The 20,705-nt window shown below is 31.5% G+C and overlaps 1 protein-coding gene across 4 annotated transcripts in view; it reads right to left on the bottom strand.

The window, feature by feature from the left end:
- Positions 1-263: 263 nt before the first annotated feature.
- The window catches only part of LOC132636919 (probable disease resistance protein At1g61190), a 37,343-nt gene continuing 16,901 nt past the window's right edge, over positions 264-20,705 (bottom strand). For 2 of the 4 annotated variants that reach the window (XM_060354007.1, XM_060354008.1), the window contains exons 2-3: positions 3,921-3,955; positions 264-3,568 (exon numbers count right to left, since the gene is read on the bottom strand). In XM_060354007.1, the coding sequence (XP_060209990.1) occupies positions 661-3,552 (2,892 nt within the window). In that variant the 5' untranslated portion in view covers positions 3,553-3,568; positions 3,921-3,955 and the 3' untranslated portion in view covers positions 264-660. Of the gene's footprint in view, positions 3,569-3,920; positions 3,956-4,072; positions 4,264-20,705 lie in introns of those variants that run through there. The other 2 variants (XM_060354006.1, XM_060354005.1) reach the window with 2 other exon arrangements.

Here is a 20,705-nt window from a genome sequence, read left to right as displayed (position 1 = left end):
ATAGGGAAAAGAACAAAACGTAAAAGTTAGCGCAGTACCAAACACATACAATTTGGGAGTATACGTAATATTTCCCTTTTTGTCTTGTCATGAGGTAATGAATGAACAACTATCATTAAATCATAGATGATAGAAGTTGCACATATATAAGAAGAAAAAAGAAAGAAATAAACTACTAGAGGCCGTAGTTGAATTATTAACAATAAAGGGCTGTTTCGTAATATATAGTAAGAAAATAGGAGAAGTTACATAAATATAGCAAATGAGTAAAATATTTCATAATTTACAATTATTAACTAAATCATAATGTACAATATATACCGCATAAACGAGTAAATGAGAAACAAGATGGATCAAGATAAATTTGAAGCTCAACAAAGGAACATTCCATGAAGTAAAACGGGGTTTTGAAAATAAGAAGGAAAAAAAAAGAGTTAAAAAGGAGAAGAAACAGAGGTACCAAAATTTAAAATTTATACAATAATACAATACAATTGTTTAAACGCAGAACAAAAAAAAAAACTCGAAATGAACTCTTTTTTTTGAGTAATATTTTTTTTTTTGAGTAACTCGAAATGAACTCTTAGTGGCCCACATATTTAAATAAAAATGGAAATAAAACAGCTTTAATAGGAGACACGGGAAATTGAAGGAAAACGGTTATAGAGGCCTTCCAAAGGGGCATGTAACGTAAGGTTGGAAGAGGGTCTTGAGATGGGATTGTTCCCACTCCAATGTCCTCCACCAATTTTTTCCTAGAACTTTGATTTTTCTAAGGGCTGGAAAAGGATGTGCATTTGTAGTGGGAGCATAGAAAGGCATCCTCTTCAGCTTGAGGCACCATTTAAAACTCATCGATTCAACGGAATCACAGATGAGTTTTCCCTCACAGATTCTCTTCAATTTAGGCAGATTCCACAGTGTGAGCTCTTTTAGCTTTGGAAGGATGAGAATGTCACTACTTGTACCTAATTGGCTACTTCCATCTTCGTCTGTTGCTTCCTCTGCTATTATCTCTTCCATCTCTTCACAACACGCTACATCAAGCTTTTGAAGGTTTTTGAGATCCTGCAAGATAGCCCGTGGAAACAACTTCTTCATCTTATGGCACCATGAGATACCCAATTCTGTTAGACCCGAAAAGGTGTGAGATGCAATATTTCCCTTACAAAGCCCAACAAGATTTGGCAAATATTCAACACTCAGACTCTGGAAACATATGCAGTGTGGGTCTGCAGTAGTATTTCTACCAGATGGTACGTTGACAATCCATTCTATGTCATCACAAAGGCTGATTTCGCAGTTCAAGCCTCTTAAAGTAGTCCGTGACAGAAAATTGTCCATCAAGCAGCTACTCAGCCCATTGCAGTTGCTAATATCTAGAATGTCAATGCAATGTGGAAGAATAATTGATGTTGGCGCTTCTCCTCCACCTGCTTCAATGGTGAGATTTTCTACAATCACTCTTCTTAGTATGCAATCTCCAAATTCCGATTCAAGAATAGTACCCTTGTCCGCATCCCATACATGTATGTCAAACCACCAATCTCTCTCATAGCTACGACGACTTGTCATGAACTTGTTGAAGTTATGCAAATCGCAGAACCGGCCTTCGAATTCTTCGAGCAGTTCCAAGCTGGCCAAGTCTTCACCTCGTGCATCAATACATACAGGAAGTTTGAGGTATCGAAGCCGGGAGGGTTTGGGTAATATCTCCTTTGCCAATCCCTTTTTAAGATCTATTTCACCCATATCTAGAAATTTAAGCTCGACTAAATTTCCCATGCCTTGAGGTACTTCTTTGATACCAGTGCCATGTAGATCTAGCACCCACAGATTTTTGAGCTTCCCCAGTGGTGGCACGGATCTGAGCCCACGACAGCCTCGAAGTGAAAGTGCTCTAAGACTTCCCAAGTTAGAAATGCAACTCGGCAAATCCGTAAGGTCTAAGTTGCAGCTTAAGTCGAGTACTAGGAGGTTGTTCATATGCTGAAAGAAAGATTCCGTAATCCTTCTCAACCAACAACCATGAAACAGCAAGGTTGATAATGTGGGGCAATTGGGTGCCATGTCTTCAGGGATTTCCTCTATGCAGCTGAACATAAAGGAAACTTTATCCAAATCGAATGTCCAATCTTGCTCCTCCAGCACTTGCAATCCTATTCCAGCCCTTACCATGTACCTTGGTTTAACATTTGTGATCCGCAATGCCATTTCCCTGAGTAAATCATGCATCTTTACTTCTTCTCTTTTAAAAGAAGCAGTAGCTTCAAGTAAGCAGACCTTCACTAGTTTATTCAATATGGTATGCCCCTGGTCAAACTCTTCTTGCCTGCTATCTCCCTTCACCAGTCCCTCCATGATAAATTTAACAATTAGTTCATCTCTACCAATTACAAAATCCTCAGGATACAAAGCACAGTACAAGAAGCACTCTTGCATATTTGTATCTCTCAACCGATCATAGCTATACTGCAGTATCTTGAAGACATCACTTTCCATGTCATAGGGAAATTCTTTCAAAGCATTCCTCCACTCCCTTATATCAGTCACCCCTCTCATGCTTCCTGCCAACGTGATGAGCCCAAGTGGTAAGCCCCTGCACCTTCTTGCCATGGATTTGGCATATGGCTCGATATCTGGACTAAGCACAGTCTCGTCTCCTAGACTCTTCTTGAACAACTCCCAAGCATCATCAGTGTTGAGTTTCTTCACTTCGAAAAGTTTCTTACAACCCATCTTTTCGCAGACTTCACGCGAGCGAGTAGTTAGAATTAGTCTACCGCCTTCCACACCAAGAGGGTTACCCAACTTCTCCAAGCAGAGGCGATTCCAGACATCATCCAATATGATAACAATGTTCTTCCATTCTTTGAATGCCCGGTATAATTTGGCTGCCCTTATCTGCTCATCAACCTCATCAGAAAGATCCAGATTTACAATTTTGGCAAGATCATCTTGTAATCTTTTGATGCTAAACCCCTGAGAAACAGTAACCCAACGGACATGATAACGAACCTCATTAACAAGACGATTATGTATATGCTTTGCCAAAGTCGTTTTGCCCACACCTCCCATGCCATATATACCGACGCTTGAGACATTTTCAACATGTAACCACGTCCAAATCACTTCTAAATATTGTTTTGATTTTTCCTCGTGAACTTGAGGCGCCAGTAAAAGACACTCCTCGCTCTCATACATATCATGTACGAGCGTTTCAAAATGTTTACTTTGCTTAAGAAGTTCTCCAACCCTTTCATTCATCTTCTCCAAAGCACCAACATTTTTCTTCCCTCTTGTTACTTCTTCTTTTAACGCACGTAATCCTTCTTCGACCTTCATAACCTCGTCAAACCAAGAACCAACTTCTCTTTTCCTCTTCTTCTTCCCAGATCGCTCTCGATTCTCAACATCTGTCTTCACATCAAATGCTCTATCTGATAATAGCTTTACATTTCTTTCTAGAGTTTCCAAATTCTCATTGAAGTCACTTCTACTTTTGAGCATCTTAAATCCAAAATCTAATACCATCCCAGCAATAGCTTCCATGATCGTCCAAAAAGCACTACAATAAACCAAAAGAATGTAATTCAGTTGCAGTGGCAAAAATCAAAATCAACATGTAGTTTACTAAAAACATTACCCTCCACAGCACTCTTCCACTTATCAAAATCTTTGACTAGTTCTATACAATTTACAATTTTCAAGAATTCAAATTTAATAATTTATATTTATCATCACACGACATTTCAAGTTCCTAATTCCTGAAAGCAAAGATAGAATCACACATGAAAATTAACCACATCTTAAGAAGATTCCTTGTTTTTTTTTAATATATATTAAAAAAGAAAAGAAAATAATTAACTAAGTTGTAAGTAATACACGTTTAGTAAACACATGAAGTTAAAATAAATTACCTTTTCAGCTGCTCAGCAGTCAGATCTGATGTCAACTACACAATGAAAAAGAATAACAATAATTAGCATGGAAGTTTATATTTTAAAAAATAATAATCTGGAAATGAAGTTTAAATTATCAAATAGAATAAAAAAAGAAGCACAAGACATACTTAATGAAGGCTTAAAGAATCAGTAGGTACCTTTGATCTTCAAGAACGTAAGAAATCAAAAGCACTTTCTATAATTATAAATGGGGGGAAGATACTGTTTGGTTTTGGTCAACGTCTTTCTTTAAGAAATAACAAAGATGTGTTCGAGAATTTTCTTGGATATAACTCTTTTGTAAAGATATTTCTTTTTTGGGGGGTTGGGGGGGGGGGGGGGTTTGGGTCTGGTTTGGGGGGTGTGGGGGGAGGTTTGGGTGGGAGGGAAAGGGAATTAAAAAGAAAAATTGGGGAGAAAAGAATTTTGTTAGACAAACTGTTCTTTTTTTTTTTTCCAGAAAATGTTTGGAACAATGTTGTCTAAAATCATTTTTAAGAAAACATAAAATGTAGCCTCGTCACTATTAAAAAATTATTATTTTCCTACTGAAAAATGTTCAATGCCTATTCCCCATTGAATGAGAATAAAAGTGATTTTTATGTGATAACTCTTTTCCCAGCGTTTCAATAGGAACGTGTTTCTCGCCGTGTGTTTTTCCAATGAGTTGGTTCGAAGATGAATGAGGTAGGAAAATCATATTTTATAACATCAATTTTCCACTGAATGTCGGTGGTAAAAACCTCCATTTCTAGAATGAGTAATTTAAAAAAAAAAGTAAAAATTATGCATCAAAATTTACAAAGCAAAGGTTGATATAAGAGAAATGCATTAAATTTTTTCGTCCTCTTTTAGCCATCTAATGTGGGAATTTATTAACCCAATTAATCGAAATTCATCGGGGAATTTACACGGAAGGACATCTATTTATTTTTTAATCTCATCAAAGTAGTGCAAATATATATATATATATATATATGCCCGGATTTGTACTCCTCCTCCTCCCCCTTCTGTTTTTTCTTTTTTCATGTGTACAATTGAAAACTCGTTGCTTATTTGTGATTATTTTAAATTGATTTTGGTTGAAGAAGCTTGAAAAGGCTTGTTTGCCGAAGAAGAGAAAGTGGATTTATTAACTTTTGAAGGTTTAAGTTGAAAAATTATTTAGACTAGCATTAAAAGGTTGGATATCAAAGTTGGAGTTGATTTGGATTAATTTTGAAGAAAAAACGTGTTGCTGAAATTTCTACATAACAAGTTATGGTGTTAGGATTTTGAGCAAAAATCCTTGACAATCACCGTAACTTGCTATTAAGACAAATACTGTACAATATCTAATAAGAAGTCTTGCAACCCGCCAAGATTTTGCTTTAAAACTCTAATGAACAACTATTTTTGCACCATTTTTTTTTAACGAGACCAAATTTTAAACAGTAGTATCTAACGATTCTATTTATGCAAATCACCCAAATTCATCTTGCATGTAACTTATTTAAAGGAAACACTTTCTATTGGGAATTTCTCAAATTAGAGGCCTCATTAATATTGAAGGTATCTCATTCATCTCACCACACCGATAATTTTTTTTTCTTTTTCTTATTTCTTCCTTTACCTTTCATTTTTATTTTGCACTCCTATTTCCCATTGACCTGCACAAATGTCACTTGCATTTCCTTTTCTTCCCACTTTCTTGGAATGTTCCTTTATGCTCCTTCCCCATCTTTTCCATGAAAGGAGGAGGATAGGAAAATCAACATGCATGAAACTTCTCTGTACTTCCTGGAAAAAAAAAACAAGAAGAAAAAACAAGACATTATTATTTGAAACTAACCTTTTTTCACAATACAAGTACAGTCAAAACTTTTTATACCAACATTGTTGGGTTTAAAAAAATTTGATGCTATAGCGAATGGATGTTATAATATAACAACATTGACATTTAGTTAATATTTCTCTGCTATAGGTAAAAAAAATGTATAAAAACTAAGTTTTCATTTTACTTACCAAAATTCTAAACTTAATCACACTTTGTATAACAAAAAAAAAATCTTTTAATGATGAAAATTTATATTGATATAATATTCTTTTGTAAAAATAGTCTGTTAAAGTATCAAATATTTAGTCAAAGTCTCTATACCTATTCTTTTCAATAGGAACCTGTTTCTCGCCGTGCTTTTTTTCAGTAACGCGGGAAAATCATATTTTATAACACAAATTCTCATTGAATGTCGGGGAAAAATCTTCTGTTTCTAGTAATGAGTAATTTATTTTAAAAAAATCAGGAAAAATTATGCATTAAAATTTACAAAGCAAAGGTTGATTTAACAGATGCATTGAAGTTTTTCCTCTCTTTTTTTAGCCATCTAATATAGGAACTTATTGACCCAATTAATTCAAATTTTGCAGGAATTTACTCGGAAGGAAATCTATTTATTTATTTTTGCACCATTTTCTTTTAATGAGGCCAAAATTTAAACTGTAACATCCAAAGACTCTATTTGTGCAAATCACCCAAATTCATTTAGCATAAAATCTATTTAAGGAGAGCACTTTCTATTTAGAATTTCTCAAACTTGAGAGTTAGGAACCTCTAATTAAGATTGAAGGCATCTCATTCATCTCACCACACTCGATAATATTCTTTTTTTTTTTTTTTGTCTTTTTCTTATTTCTTCCTTTGCCTTTCACTTGTTTTACCACTCTTATTTCTTCCTTTACCTTTCATTTTTTTTCCACACTTATTTCCCCATTGACCTGCACAAATATCACTTGCATTTCACTTTCTTCTCACTTTCTTCGAATGTTCCTTTCTACTCCTTTCCCATCTTTTCCATGAAAGACGAGGATAGGAAAATCAACATGCAACTTCTCTGCACTTTCTAAAAAAAAAAAAAAAAGAAAAAAAAAGGAAGATGTTTTTATTTGAAACTCACCTTTTCTCACAATACAAGTATAGTCAGACCTCTCTATAACAACGTTATTGCGTTCAAAAAAATATTACTGCTATAGCGAATGACTGTTATATACCTATAACAACATTAATATTTAAATAATGTTTCGCTGCTGTAGGCAAAAAACATACATAAAATCTAAATTTCATTTTACTTGTCAAATTCTAAACTTAATCACACTTTGTATAATGAAAAAAAAATCTTTTAATGATAAAAATATATATTCATATATAATATTCTTTGTCAAAATAGATGATTAATCATTATATTGCAAAAAATGAAGATAACTATTATAGAAATGTAATTTTACGAAGTGCGTACTGTTATAAAGATGGTTGTTGTTGTTATAGATAAAAAAAATTGTTATAGAGGTAAAATATAACATAAAAGATCGATTCAAATAAAAACTTGATTGTTAGGTGTTATATGGGATGTCATTATAGAGAAGTCTGATTGTATATATCTACGGGAATACAAAAAAGAGGTTAGTATGGTAGAACGTTGCTGATCTTTCTGTGTGCGAGTTTATCAGCTAGGATGTTTTGTTCCCTGTAGATGTGTTGTACTTATGGTTCACCCAAAACAGTGGAATAAAGTGAATTGTCAATTTTAAGCATAGTAATTAGTTCCTTTTGCATCCAAATACACGGAGATTTATAAAACATTCAAAATTTAATCGCATTCTAATCAAACTTTAGACTTGCGAATTTGAAATAAGGAGCAAGAAAGTAGTTTAAGCCTGACTAATTAAGATATGTTCCACCCATATCTAGAAATTTAAGCTTCCCATGACTTGAGGGACTTCCTCAATACCAGTGCCATGAGGGAGAAATTGGGTAAAAGAAATATGGGGCAAGTGATTAAGTATTTTATGTACATATTTTTTATAATTGATGTAATATTATTGCTTGGCACCCATTCTTCAAAGGGCTGAATCCCGCACTTGATTGAATGCTGCTTTATTTCCCTACAGAATCAGGGATCGATTCCCAGTTAGTACTTACTTTTTTCTCTCTTTGATCCAACACCCTCAGATTTTTTAGCAATCTCAGTGGTGGGAATGATTTGAGCTGTTCACAACAGTAAGCCAAGAGTGCTCTGAAACTTCCCAAGTTACATATGCAACTCAGCAAATTCACAAGCTTGATCTGAGTTGTATCTCGAGTCGAGTACTTCGAGGTTGTTCATGTGTTGTAAGAAAGATTCAATGTAAATTTTTGTCTAGTTCCTTTGGGTTGCAAGAGAGTTTCTGTAAGCTCTTTGTAACAGTCTTGGTTACAACTTCGATATTGGTTTCATATGCACACACCAACTATCTTCTCCAACTTATTTTCCTCGTAATGTTTGATACAATATAATGCCTCACCTGTAGATTTCTTTCTTTCTTCTTTGTCTTGTGTGAATTACAATGCTTGTTAAGAGTAGAACAAAGAACTTGAGATTGGCTAGACAAAATGTAAGTTTTGCTTTTCTTTCGTGACTATATAGTCCACTAGTTCTGAATTTGCAGTAAAGAATCCTTTCTTTTTCTTTTCTGTCATTGTATCGCCGATTTCCTACAAAGGATACGTGGTTAGACATGTCATCATTTAAACTGAAACCTAACACCTCCATGATAAATCTACAAATTAGTTCCCATCTACCAATTATATACTCCCTCTGTTTCAATTTTATCGGGCTTGATTCGGAGTACGAGGATCAAACTAACTAATAATCTGAGTGAATTTGGATATAGAATCTTCATAAAATTTACATATTTAGAAACTGCATAAAAAATACTAGTAGTCACATTTAAGTAAAGAGAAGTTAGTGGGCCTGGGCCTGAGATGAATTGGACTGGGCTTAACTGAAGCCCGTTTGAATAGGTCAATTTTACTTAAGGCTAGTTTTTTGGACTAATTGTCCAAAGAATATGTGAATTCTCCTACATAGACGCTACTTTTTCGGGGTTGATTCACACAAATAGGCTATTTTTGTGTTGGTTATTTAAAGGGTTAATTTCAGCAATATACAATTTAACATAAAATATTACATCCACGTAGCCATAGTTTTAAGTTATATCGGCGTAGCCATTTTTTCTTTTGCAACAACTTTTATACATATGATATACAATATTATATACTTACTATAGATAATGTATCAACTTTGTATTAAAGTCTATAATAATGTATAAAAAGACCAATCCAGGGAGAAAAAAAAGGGTCATTTCAAGTAATATTAAACATATGGGCCATTTCAGATAAATATTACTCCAAATAAACATGGAGTGTTATTTAAAAAGGTCCTCAGTTTTGATAACGGTTTGGAAATAGTTTTTGTAATTTAATTAAAAAAAATATTGGACGAAAATTATAAAGTTGAACCGCAAAGATAGTAAAGCGGATAACTGTGGCATACAAATTAGGATTTCATGCTATCTTCAACGAGCAGATGTCTTGATTCTAATTTTCGCTCATGATACCTTATCTTAACCTATTTCATTTACTCTATCGTTGCCGTGATTTTAAGTTTGGGAAAGGTCTAAATATACTTCAGTATTATTTGATCTAGAACAACTAAGTCCTCCATTTAAATAAAAAGGGGCCTAGTTATACGCTGTCTTTAGACAGCGAGAGTCCAGCACCGCACTCACGGGAGAAAGAAGAACATATCATATTTAGTACTCTCTTCATTTCAAAATAAGTGTCATTTTAGACTTTTTATTTCGTTCCAAAATAAGTGACGTTTTTGGATTTCAAGAATATTTTGGACAGATTCAATCAAAATTTCCCTTGTGTAAGTAATCAAGATTCATTAATTACATTTTCTTTTTCTAGGCATTTAATTATATAAGCACAATATTTTATATCAAATGAAATGGTGTTCACATTATACATAGTATCATGCTAGCATAACTCTTCTCCTATATATCAAAACAAGTACATCGTCTCCTTGAAAATAAATTTTGAAGAGTCATTTGAAATAGTTCAATACTTCATGGATATGAAAGTTGAAGAGTCACTTGAAGTAGTTTGCCTTTTATCACGTTTTTAATTATCTTTTCTCTATTTTTTTTTTCTTAAAAAATATGCATGAGCTAAAAGAATCATTTATTTTGGAATGGGCGGAGTATTATAGTATTTTTCTATTATTAGTAGGTGAAGTGTGGGCGTGGCTAAGTGCGGAAAACTCTTTTACACGTGCATAATAAGATTAGAACATATTTAATAAACCTTAGTCCACCTCCATAAAGCAACAATTAACTTTTTCAATTTGAGATTCACTTTTTCATTTCCCCAATAGAATAAGGTGCTCTCTTCATTCTCTCAAGGACAAGAAAAAAAACATCAACTACCATTTTGGATTCATATGTACATATTCTTTTTGGTTTATTTGCTATTATGATAATATGAGTAAAGCTTAAATAAAATAACGCGAATTCATATAGCTAATTTCAATTTATTTCTGACTGAATCAATATAATTATTATTGTTATTAGTTTCTCATTTAGATATTCTGAACACATGATTTTCCTTCATACATCTTGGCCAAATAATGAAACGAAGCCACTCGCCATAATTGTTCAAAATGTGTCAATACAGATGCTTACAACTTTACACCCTGGGAAACAGCTTTTGCATAGAAAACACATCCACAATATTTATGAATAATTTGACTAGTCTTTATAACAATTATAAAAAATTGGCAGGAAAATTCACCAAATCAATGAGCTCACAATTGAATGAGTGAAAGTTTATGGAAAGTTGAGTTAGCCGACAAGGGCATATTCATTAAATCAGCTTTTTATTGGTCTGATCTTGTAAAAAAAAAAAAAGTTTTTTCCTTAAATATGTTACATAAACTTCCAAAATTGTAGCATAAACAGTACTAATTTAATTACTTTTTATGAAAAATGTCATTTATCAAGACAAGATATCTTGATAATAATCAATTAGATATGGATGAATAATTCAAGAACTCTACTAAAGACAAGTTCTTTGTTTTAATATGAAATAAATAATTGGATAATTGACTTATCAAAATAAAAAGACAACAATTAAACTAGAATGCAAAGATAAATTACACAAAGGGACTGCAAATCAAAAGGGTGCAATTACCTGTTTGCATTCCCTTTAACAAATACTAATTCCTAAGTAAAAAATAGGTAATTTAATTAAACTATTCCTAATTAAATAGATATTAGGATTTGGTCACTTAACACTTAATAAGGACAAATTTGAAAAAATAAGGTTATTATTTTTTTTTGTAAGTGAACACTCTTTTTGAATGGGAGGGAGTAATATATATTGTAAAATTTTAAATTTTTTATATAAATAATACGTGCAATTATATTCTTAAATAGGCATTTATATAATCGGTTTTGTTTGATGTTTTCAATTATTTTTTGCTTAAAACCAAAAACTAAATTTTATTGGTTTTTAAATTAAAGTGACTCTTCAACTTTCATATCCATGAAGTATTGAACTATTTCAAATGACTCTTCAAAATTTATTTTCAAGGAGACGATGTACTTGTTTTGATATATAGGAGAAGAGTTATGCTAGCATGATACTATGTATAATGTGAACACCATTTCATTTGATATAAAATATTGTGCTTATATAATTAAATATTTAGAAAAAGAGAATATAATTAATGAATCTTGATTACTTAAACAAGGACAATTTTGATAGAATCTGTCCAAAATATTTTTGAAATTCAAAAGCGTCACTTATTTTGAAATAAAATAAAAAGCCTAAAATATAAGGAGTACAAATATGTGATTTTTAGATGTTTATATAAGACTAGACGGCATATGCCCACTTAAGATTATAGTGCATCTATGTGTATGTAGTTTTCTTTGAATAATGATTATATATATATTATGTTCAAAACACGATTAATACAACATTATAGTTTATGTTCCGTATCTAAAACTTTATTATATTAATGTTTGCTATGAATACAAAATCGGCAAATTTATTAATATTTTTAAAAATATAAGACTTGTTTAAAAGGAAATTATTTTCCTTCTTTGAGATAAAACAATATCAATATTTAAGCATCAGTGGATACTTTCAATAATTCGATTAATTTAAAGGTGTAAAATACTTATTATTTTTTATCAAATTTTGATTTGGATAATTCTAATTCAAATTATTAAATTAATTTTACATGTTTAAAACGAAACAAAGTAGAAATCAATTTTCTATTTAAACGAAGAAATACTATTTTTTAATTATTGTCTTTTGCATGGTTTTTTAAGAAACGTCGATTAGAATTATAATTTGACTAATTTACCTTATTCATTATTTGATCTCCATTTGATATATTTTTTTACGACATTAATTTCTTTTCACATTTGGTAGAGTAAGAAGAAAAATAAAAAGTAATTAAATTTTATCTTATTTTAAAATATAAAATTTTGAAGTATATTTATTTTAGTAAATATAACAAATAAATGACATGGCAGAATAGAAAATACAACAGTTTAATATCTAGATTAGATCTCAGGCTAATATATAAAAAAAATTGTATGCTCTCCCAATATCAATAGGTTGATTGTTTCTTTCCTGTATCTTCCCAAAGGAAAAGAGATATCTGAGAGTTGTTTCCTAAATCCGAAAGAGAATACTTGGGTTCTCCCAATAACTAAAAAGTGTAGCATGCCTGAATCTAACTGGGTTCGCGTCACAACAATTAGGAATTGAGAATCTGTATCTTTAGATCAAAGAAGGGTCTAGCTGTTGGAATAATGGTATCCATGGCTATTTGAGCCCTTGTTGTTAGTAAAATTGGTGAATTAAGCGAAAGTACGGAAAGAGGATTAGAGCACGTGGCTACGAACCACAGTGTCGGGGGTTCGAATCCCTCCTCGCCCACAACCGGCCAAGCCATTTACGCTCAAATCCATTTCTAAAAGAATAGAGTGAATGAGAAAGATAAGGAATTTGAAACCGCTAAGGAAAGGGGGTCGAATAAATTGTTAACTAGTAATTAATTTAGTAATTAATTCATGCCTTTCGCTTTTTGGGGGTGGAAGGAAAAAGAAAACGTAGGGGAGGGATAGAATCACTACACTATCACATCCAACTATACCAAATTCTTAATTTAAAGATATATTTAATGCTATTTATGAAATAAATTTTGTATTGGACAAGAAAGAAATTCCCTTTGTGTATGCGCGCCTCAAAAGGGGAGGAATCAATGAAATTTAGGAGGAATCAATGAAATTTAGGAGGAATCAATGAGAGGACATCAATTCAAATCCTGGATTTTCGAATTGAGAAGAAAAGCAATTTCATTTGTTTCCACTAATGGATTGATACACATGTGGCAATGAATCCATCATTATTGACTTAATGAGATACTTTGAAAATTACATGAATATTGTTTGATTTTTTAATATAAGATGCACTTTTTTTTTACATTATTAATTTGCAATATTTATACACACACACACACATATATGCTATGTTCAAAACACGATTAATATAACATTGTAGTTTGTACTTCGTATCTAAAACTTTATTATATTAGTGTTCACTACGAATACAAAGTCTGCACTTTTTTTTGACATTTTTTTTAATATGGGGTTCACTTTTTTTTTTTTAATATTGCTTAATTTTGTTAATATGAGATTCATTTTTTTTAATATTTCTTGATTTTATTAATATGTGGTTAATTTTTTTTCACTGTGAGTTTGAAGATGGTTGGTTTCACTTTTTTTTTTTTATATATTGCTTGATGTTGTTTAGTATGGGGTCCACCCTTTATGAGATGCACTTTTTTTTTGACATTATTAGTTTGCATTATTTTTATGCATATAATATATATATATATATGCATATACTATGTTCAAAATATGATTAATATAACATTGTAGTTTGTGTTCCGTATCTAAAACTTTATTATATTTGTGTTTGCTACGAATACAAAGTTTGCACTTTTTTTTATAACATTATATATTTTTTAATATGGGTTCACTTTTTTTTTATATTGCTTGATTTTGTTAATATGGGGTCCACTTTTTTTTCCCTGAGTTTGGAGATGGTGAGTTCTTTTTTTTTTTAATTCTTAATTGCTCGGTGTTATTTCGTATGGGGCCCACCCCCTTTTTTTAAGGGACAACGGACGACAAAGCATTGGTCCAAACCCATGCTTTATATAGTTTTTTTTTTTTTTTTTATATTGCATGGTGTTGTTTAGTATGGACATTATTAGTTTGCACTATTTTTATGCATATAATATAAATATATACACTATGTTCAAAACACGATTAATATGACATTGTAGTTTGTGATCCGTATCTAAAACTTTATTATATTAGTGTTTACTACGAATACAAAGTCTGCACTTTTTTTTTTTTTTTTTGACATTGCTTATTTTTTTTTTTTAATATGGGATTCACTTTTTTTTTATATTGCTTGATTTTGTCAATATGAGATACTATACTCAAAACACGATTAATATAACATTGTAGTTTTTTTATATTGCTGATTTTGTTAATATGGGATTCACCATTTTTTTCCGTGAGTTTGGATATGAGGGATTTTACTTTTTTTTAACATTGATTTTTTTTTTAATATTAGTTGATGTTTAATATGGGGACCATACTTTTTTTTAATGCATCAACGGACGACGAAGCACATGCTTCTATATAGTAGTAAAATGTTATCATTTTTAATCTTAGATAATCTTGTATGACCTCACATTTATCTTTACATTTGCATCTCTACAACACTTATCTTGTAAAGATATTAGACCAACATTAGCTATCACCTGATATATACTTCATCCGTTCACTTTTACTTGTCCACTTTTAACTTTGCACGTCTCTTAAGAATTAATAAATGAAATATATATTTTATCATAATATCCACATTAATTGGTGCATGTTCTTAATAGATTTTGGAAAAGGAGTAATTAATATTAGGGGTAAAACAAGAAAGAAAATGATTTTTCTCTTGATATGTTAAAGTGGACAAATAAAAATAAAAAATTAATTTTAATAAAAGTGAACGGAGGAAGAATGAGAAGAAATGGTTGAACGGAGGAAGAATGAGAAGAAATGTTCACTTTTATAATGGACAAATAAAAGTGAACGGAGGAAGAATGAGAAGAAATGGTTGAAATTGCTCTCGGAATTGGTACTTCTTCTCAAACTTTAAACTTTCTAACCTTCACTTCGTGTCCCAACTATAATAAGAAATATTCACCGATTTATTTTGCTCTTCATTAATAAAAGTTTCTTATTGTAATAAAAAAGGACATTGCGGGGACACCTTCGCATAAGTACTAGTAAAACATATGAGTACATCGGAATTCAGTAAATTTTGTCCAAAATCTTGTATAAATATATAGACGTTTATTAAAGGAAAAAGGGTCAAATATACCTCTCTACCTTATTTTGTTAGCTAACTTTATCCTCTATTAGTGATTGTGGATAAATATACCCCTGCCGTCCACAAAGTTAACACTCATACCCCTATTTTGGATGAAAAACAACATATCCTCTTATTATCTGATTTCAAAACAATTACCTAATTCTATGAACGCCCTGACCCAGCTATTAAACACATCCCTCACAACTTAACACGGTGCTTTTGTTGGTTGGTTTTTGTTTTCTTCTTTCCCTTTCATTGTTGTGGGCGCTGTGTTTTATAGCTAGGTCGGGCGGGTCAGGAAATTGGATAATTTTTTTTGAAGTCGATTAATTTAAGAGGATCTGAGTTTTCGATCCAAAATAGGGGTATAAGTGTTGAGTTTGTAGACGGTAGGTCTATATTTATCCATAATCACTAACAGAGGGTAAAGTTAGCTAATAAAACAAAGTAGAAGGATATATTTGACCCTTTTCCTTTTATTAAATTTTATAAATAGAGCACTATAAGCAAACTTCAAATCTTGAATCTACTTCAGCTTCTCATAAGAATAAAATAATTCGTTCTCACATACGGGGGGTGGAGGGAGAGTGTTGAATACGAGTTCGGTCGAACCCAATTATTTTGATTTAAATTTTGTATTTGTCTTAAAAATTAATTTAATTTAAAATCCAGCAATTTTTAAACATTAGAATCTAAAACCATAAGTTTATAATCTTTTAGTTCTTCCATTATTAGATACGTCGCATTAATTTATCTTAAGAAAGACAATTGTCCACAAACTGTAATATGAAGTGAAAGTTGAGACCTGATGATGCTAAGATTTATAAATTTTCTCGTGTATGAGATTGTCGTTTTCACTATCATTATTAGGTTTAGTGTGTTCTATATCTTCATTTATAAGATAACAAAAATTTACGTTCAATTAGTTGAAAGTTAAATTGATGATAACCAAAATCTAAAGTCGAAGAGAACTAACCGACAAAAATAATGCAATTATTCTTTGTCGATGAGAAGGAAAAAACAAAGGCATTATGAGAATCTCCTGGCCAAACCCTAGATACTTTTGGGGGCGCATCTAGCATGATAAGTGGAGGTTAAGTTGAATCCCTAACTTTCGACGCGGAGTATAATTTTATGTGTAAAAAATAATTAAAATTATAATAAATAGTAGATATGAATCAAATTTTAAAAATATAATGGGTTCAATACTACAAATCTTAAGATTCAACCCCTAAAAATTAAATCCTGAATTCGCCTATAGTACTTTAACATTTTTTTTCAAACTTGTTCTCATTTCGAGTTAAGGATTGGATGCTAGAATCTCTTCATCACCCCCATGATGAAAGGGATGATCTCATTGTTAGGTGCCATAATAATTTATTTTCTTATTGAGGCCGAAATCATACCTGTGCTCGAGAGATAGATATCGAGATGCTCAGTACTTCAACTAACATATTATTTTACTTTTTTAGTTGGAACTTTAAGCGATTTTCGGAAGAAAAAAAAAGGGGGAAAATTATTTTTAGATTTGAGACTAAGAGGAAATAAATCAATGCTTCCATAGATTTGATCGTCATTTACAATTATAATTTTCGTACATATTTGTTTTATTTTCTTTAGAATAAAGAATGAACAAAAGTAAAAATAAAGTTAATTCAAATAAGAGTTTCTTTTTCTCATGTAATCTTTCTTTAATTAGTTTATTCTCCAATCATGAAACATGTTGGGCCAGAGGACGATCATGTTGGAAAACGTGTCATACCTAACATTTTAAGTGAGTAGCCACAGAAGTTACAACAACTATTAGACATGAAATACAGAATTATTATATACATGCATTATTGCCCACAAAAATTAATATGTTGTCAGGCAGTTGGATAAATAATAAAGAGGAGATGCAGGGCAAGGCAGTATCGACAGCGTATTTGGTTAAGTTTATAAGTTGATTGACGCGTTTGGTAAATATTCAAAATGTTTGTAAGAGTTTCTTTAGGTAATTAAAAGTAACTGATAAACATCAAACGTTGAAATTAATTTTATAAAAAAGTTATATATGTTTAGATAAAAGTGCTAAAGTTTGATAATAAATACAAGTAAGCTTGGTTAAAAGGGGTTGATAAACACTTTTTTTTTTTATGTTAAAATGACTAAAATACTTGAAGCTATCCACAAAAATATAAAATTTTAAAGTATTTTTACATAAAATGGACGAATAATAAAAAGTTATGATTTAGGAAGAGTAATTAGCAGAATACAAAAAGTATTAAGGTTAAAATTGTAAAAGACTTAATCAGCTTATAAGCAAAATCATAAATTAGGAATGACCAACTTATGATTTTAGGGGGATTTTGACTAAATAAGATATTTTGTGACAAATTCAAACGCGTATATAAGCCAAAATAGTGCTTATCAGCCATTTTGACAGGTTATAAGTAAGCCAAACACCCTATAAATCAAATGTTTATAAGCCAAATTTAACAAAAAATCATAAGCTGATCAACTCATAAGCACTTTTGGTTTGATGACACTTTTTACTATTTTATTTTTAACATTTTTTTTCGATTCTCAAAATACTTTTTTCAAGACAATACCGAAAATTTATCTTCACTTCATATCGATCATTCCCCATTTTCTCAACAAAGAAACTTTCAAATTTATATTTTTTTTGTTAAAATAATAAGGAAATTTTAATCATTTATCAAAAGATCAACTTAACAATACTATTTTACTACTAAAATCATCAATAGTTTATTATCAGTTTCAACACTCATATCCAAATGCGTAAATGTCTGTTAATGAATTAATTTTAACACTTAAAACTTATCAACTATTTATAACTAACTAAGCCAAACAAGAATTGCAGTGGAAGGATAGGATCCCTTCACCCTTAACTAGAAATTTCGAGTTCGAGCTTTGAGTATAAAAAATCTGTCAAGAAGCGATTTTCCCTTAAACGGGTTGGGCGTAATCGAATTAATCGGGGCCTCACTTCTAGTATCAGTTACTGGATAGAAAATAAGAAAAAATCTTCTAGAAAGCGAGATTGATAAATAAACCCAATATTTTGTTATGAGTTGGGGATGATATATATCTGAAGATGACAAATTTTTTACTATAGAAAAAAGGGTCAGGCTTGCCCCTCTACCTTCAAAATATTTTCTACATTTAACCTCCGTTATACTATCGGAACAAATTTACCTCTGTAATAAGCAAAGTTTTCAAAATTACCCCCCTCACCACCCATCGCCCGCCCTAACAGAAATCTTCTATTCCCAAATCCCAATTATTTAAGTCATTTATTTATACCAGTAAATTCAAAAAATGGTTGCAAATTCACTAAAGAATTCACACACATTTCAAGTTTTTAGAAGAATTACAATATATTTATGGGCAAATTCTAATTTTTGAAAATTGTTTCCTTCTTCTATTAATTATTTGAAAAAGAAGAAAAGTTTCAAAAGGGATAAGAAAAAAAAATTATTCTCAAAAGTGGTGAATCTCAGATGATTTTTACATTTTTTGGTGGGCCAAATTAGAGGAACCCCACAACAATTAAGAAACTAATCTCCCAAAAATGCATGCTCAACACTTTTTCTTCTAGAAACAAATTAAGTACAATCAATAAGGCAACTTTGTCTAATTATTAAGTTAATCATTGAGATCCATTGTTATTTGACAGCTACTTCCACTAGAGTGGACGTTCGGTTTGATTTTTTTAAAGTTCGATTCGGTATTTCGAGTTTTTTTTTTAAAGTGGAAACTGAACTCTGCACCAAATTAGTTCGATTCGGTTTCGGTTTTCTAATTCGATTTTTTGGCATTGGTTAAGCAATAGTCACCCGTTACCAAATGATTCATGATCAACATATTAAGAATGTCTTTAGTACCAGCACTAGCTAGCAACAACAGCAGCACCAGCCAGCACCAGCAGCCGTAGCCAGCGCCCAGCAACTGTAGCAGCAGCGGCGCCTAGCAACTGCAGCTGCAGCAGCTGCCAGCAACTGCAACAACAAATTGATATAAAAAAAATATTATATTAAATATTCGGTTAAACCGAAAAATCAAAAATCCCAAACCGAACATCGAATTTGCTATTTAAAAAAATCGAAATCGAACCGAAACACCGAAAACCAAAAAACCGAATTCATTCGGTTCGGTTCGATTTTTCGGTTTTCGGTATTTATGCCCACCCCTACTAAGCATGGGTTTTATAGAAACTAAGGGTGTGTTGAATATGAATGAAAATATTTTCCATGGAAAACTTTTTCCTAGAAAATGTATTCTTTTTAAATAAGTAAATTTCTTATTTTCTCATGTTCAGTTGGTTAGCGGAAAACATTTTTAGGAAAATACCCACTCACCCACCCCCCCCCCCCCCACGCCCCCCACACCACCCAAACCCCACCCCACATCATGTAAGGAGAAGACGACCCCTTTACAGTAAATCACAGTTATAAACAATAAATGCAAAAATCCAATCTTTTTAATGAATCCAGATAAAAAAAGATCATCCCTTTATAGAAAATCACATGTATAAACAAAAAATGCAAAAATCCAATCTTTTTTAATGAATCCATATAAAATAAAATAAAAAAATCGCCTCTTTACAGTAAATCACAGTTATAAACAAAAAACATACAAAGATACTACTTATTAAGTAAATTGGAATAGTACCTCTAAGCATGGGTTTATAGAAGCAAAGAGTAGCTTTCCATCTTCCTTGTTTAATACCATTAGGGGTCGTTTGGTTTAAGGTATAAGGTGGGTTATCCCAGCACTAATTTTTATACCATGTTTGGTATAAGGTATAAATTAGTGCTGGGATAAATTTATACCTTATACCAAACATGGTATAAAAATTAGTGCTGGAATAACCCAACTTATACCTTCTTAACCCACTTATACTGGGATTATTTTATACCATCTTTTAGATGGTATAAAATAATCCCAATAGATGGGATAAATTAGTCCCGGGATTATAATCTCAGGACTAATGAGTCCTTAAACCAAACAACCCCTTAATACTTTCAACACACTGAGATACTTCACTCACTATTTGACTGTTCACTGTTGTCACTGCATTTGGCCCACAAACAAAATAAAATATAAACATACACACAAAATTCTATAAATAATGTTATTGTTAAAAATATCCCAAGTAGTGGATATCCATTAAGTTATAAATATCCCAAAATATCTCATGTCAATTAAATATGTTAATCCTTTGTATGTTGCTCCTATAAATAGGATGCACAGATGCAATGTTGATAGAGCAGAAGTAATATAATCTGATATCTCTCTACATATTCTCTCTACATATTTCTTCTGTGTATTTACTTCATAGTTTTATTTGATAACACGTTATCAGCACGAGCCTTAGACATCTTGAGCAAATACTTTAAAAGCCTCGAAGGTGCAATTCTTGGAATTACACTGAGTACAAG

This window comes from Lycium barbarum, chromosome 4 (genome assembly GCF_019175385.1).
Source record: "Lycium barbarum isolate Lr01 chromosome 4, ASM1917538v2, whole genome shotgun sequence".
Lineage (NCBI taxonomy): Eukaryota > Viridiplantae > Streptophyta > Magnoliopsida > Solanales > Solanaceae > Lycium > Lycium barbarum.
This window is presented reverse-complemented; position numbering and strand designations above follow the sequence as displayed.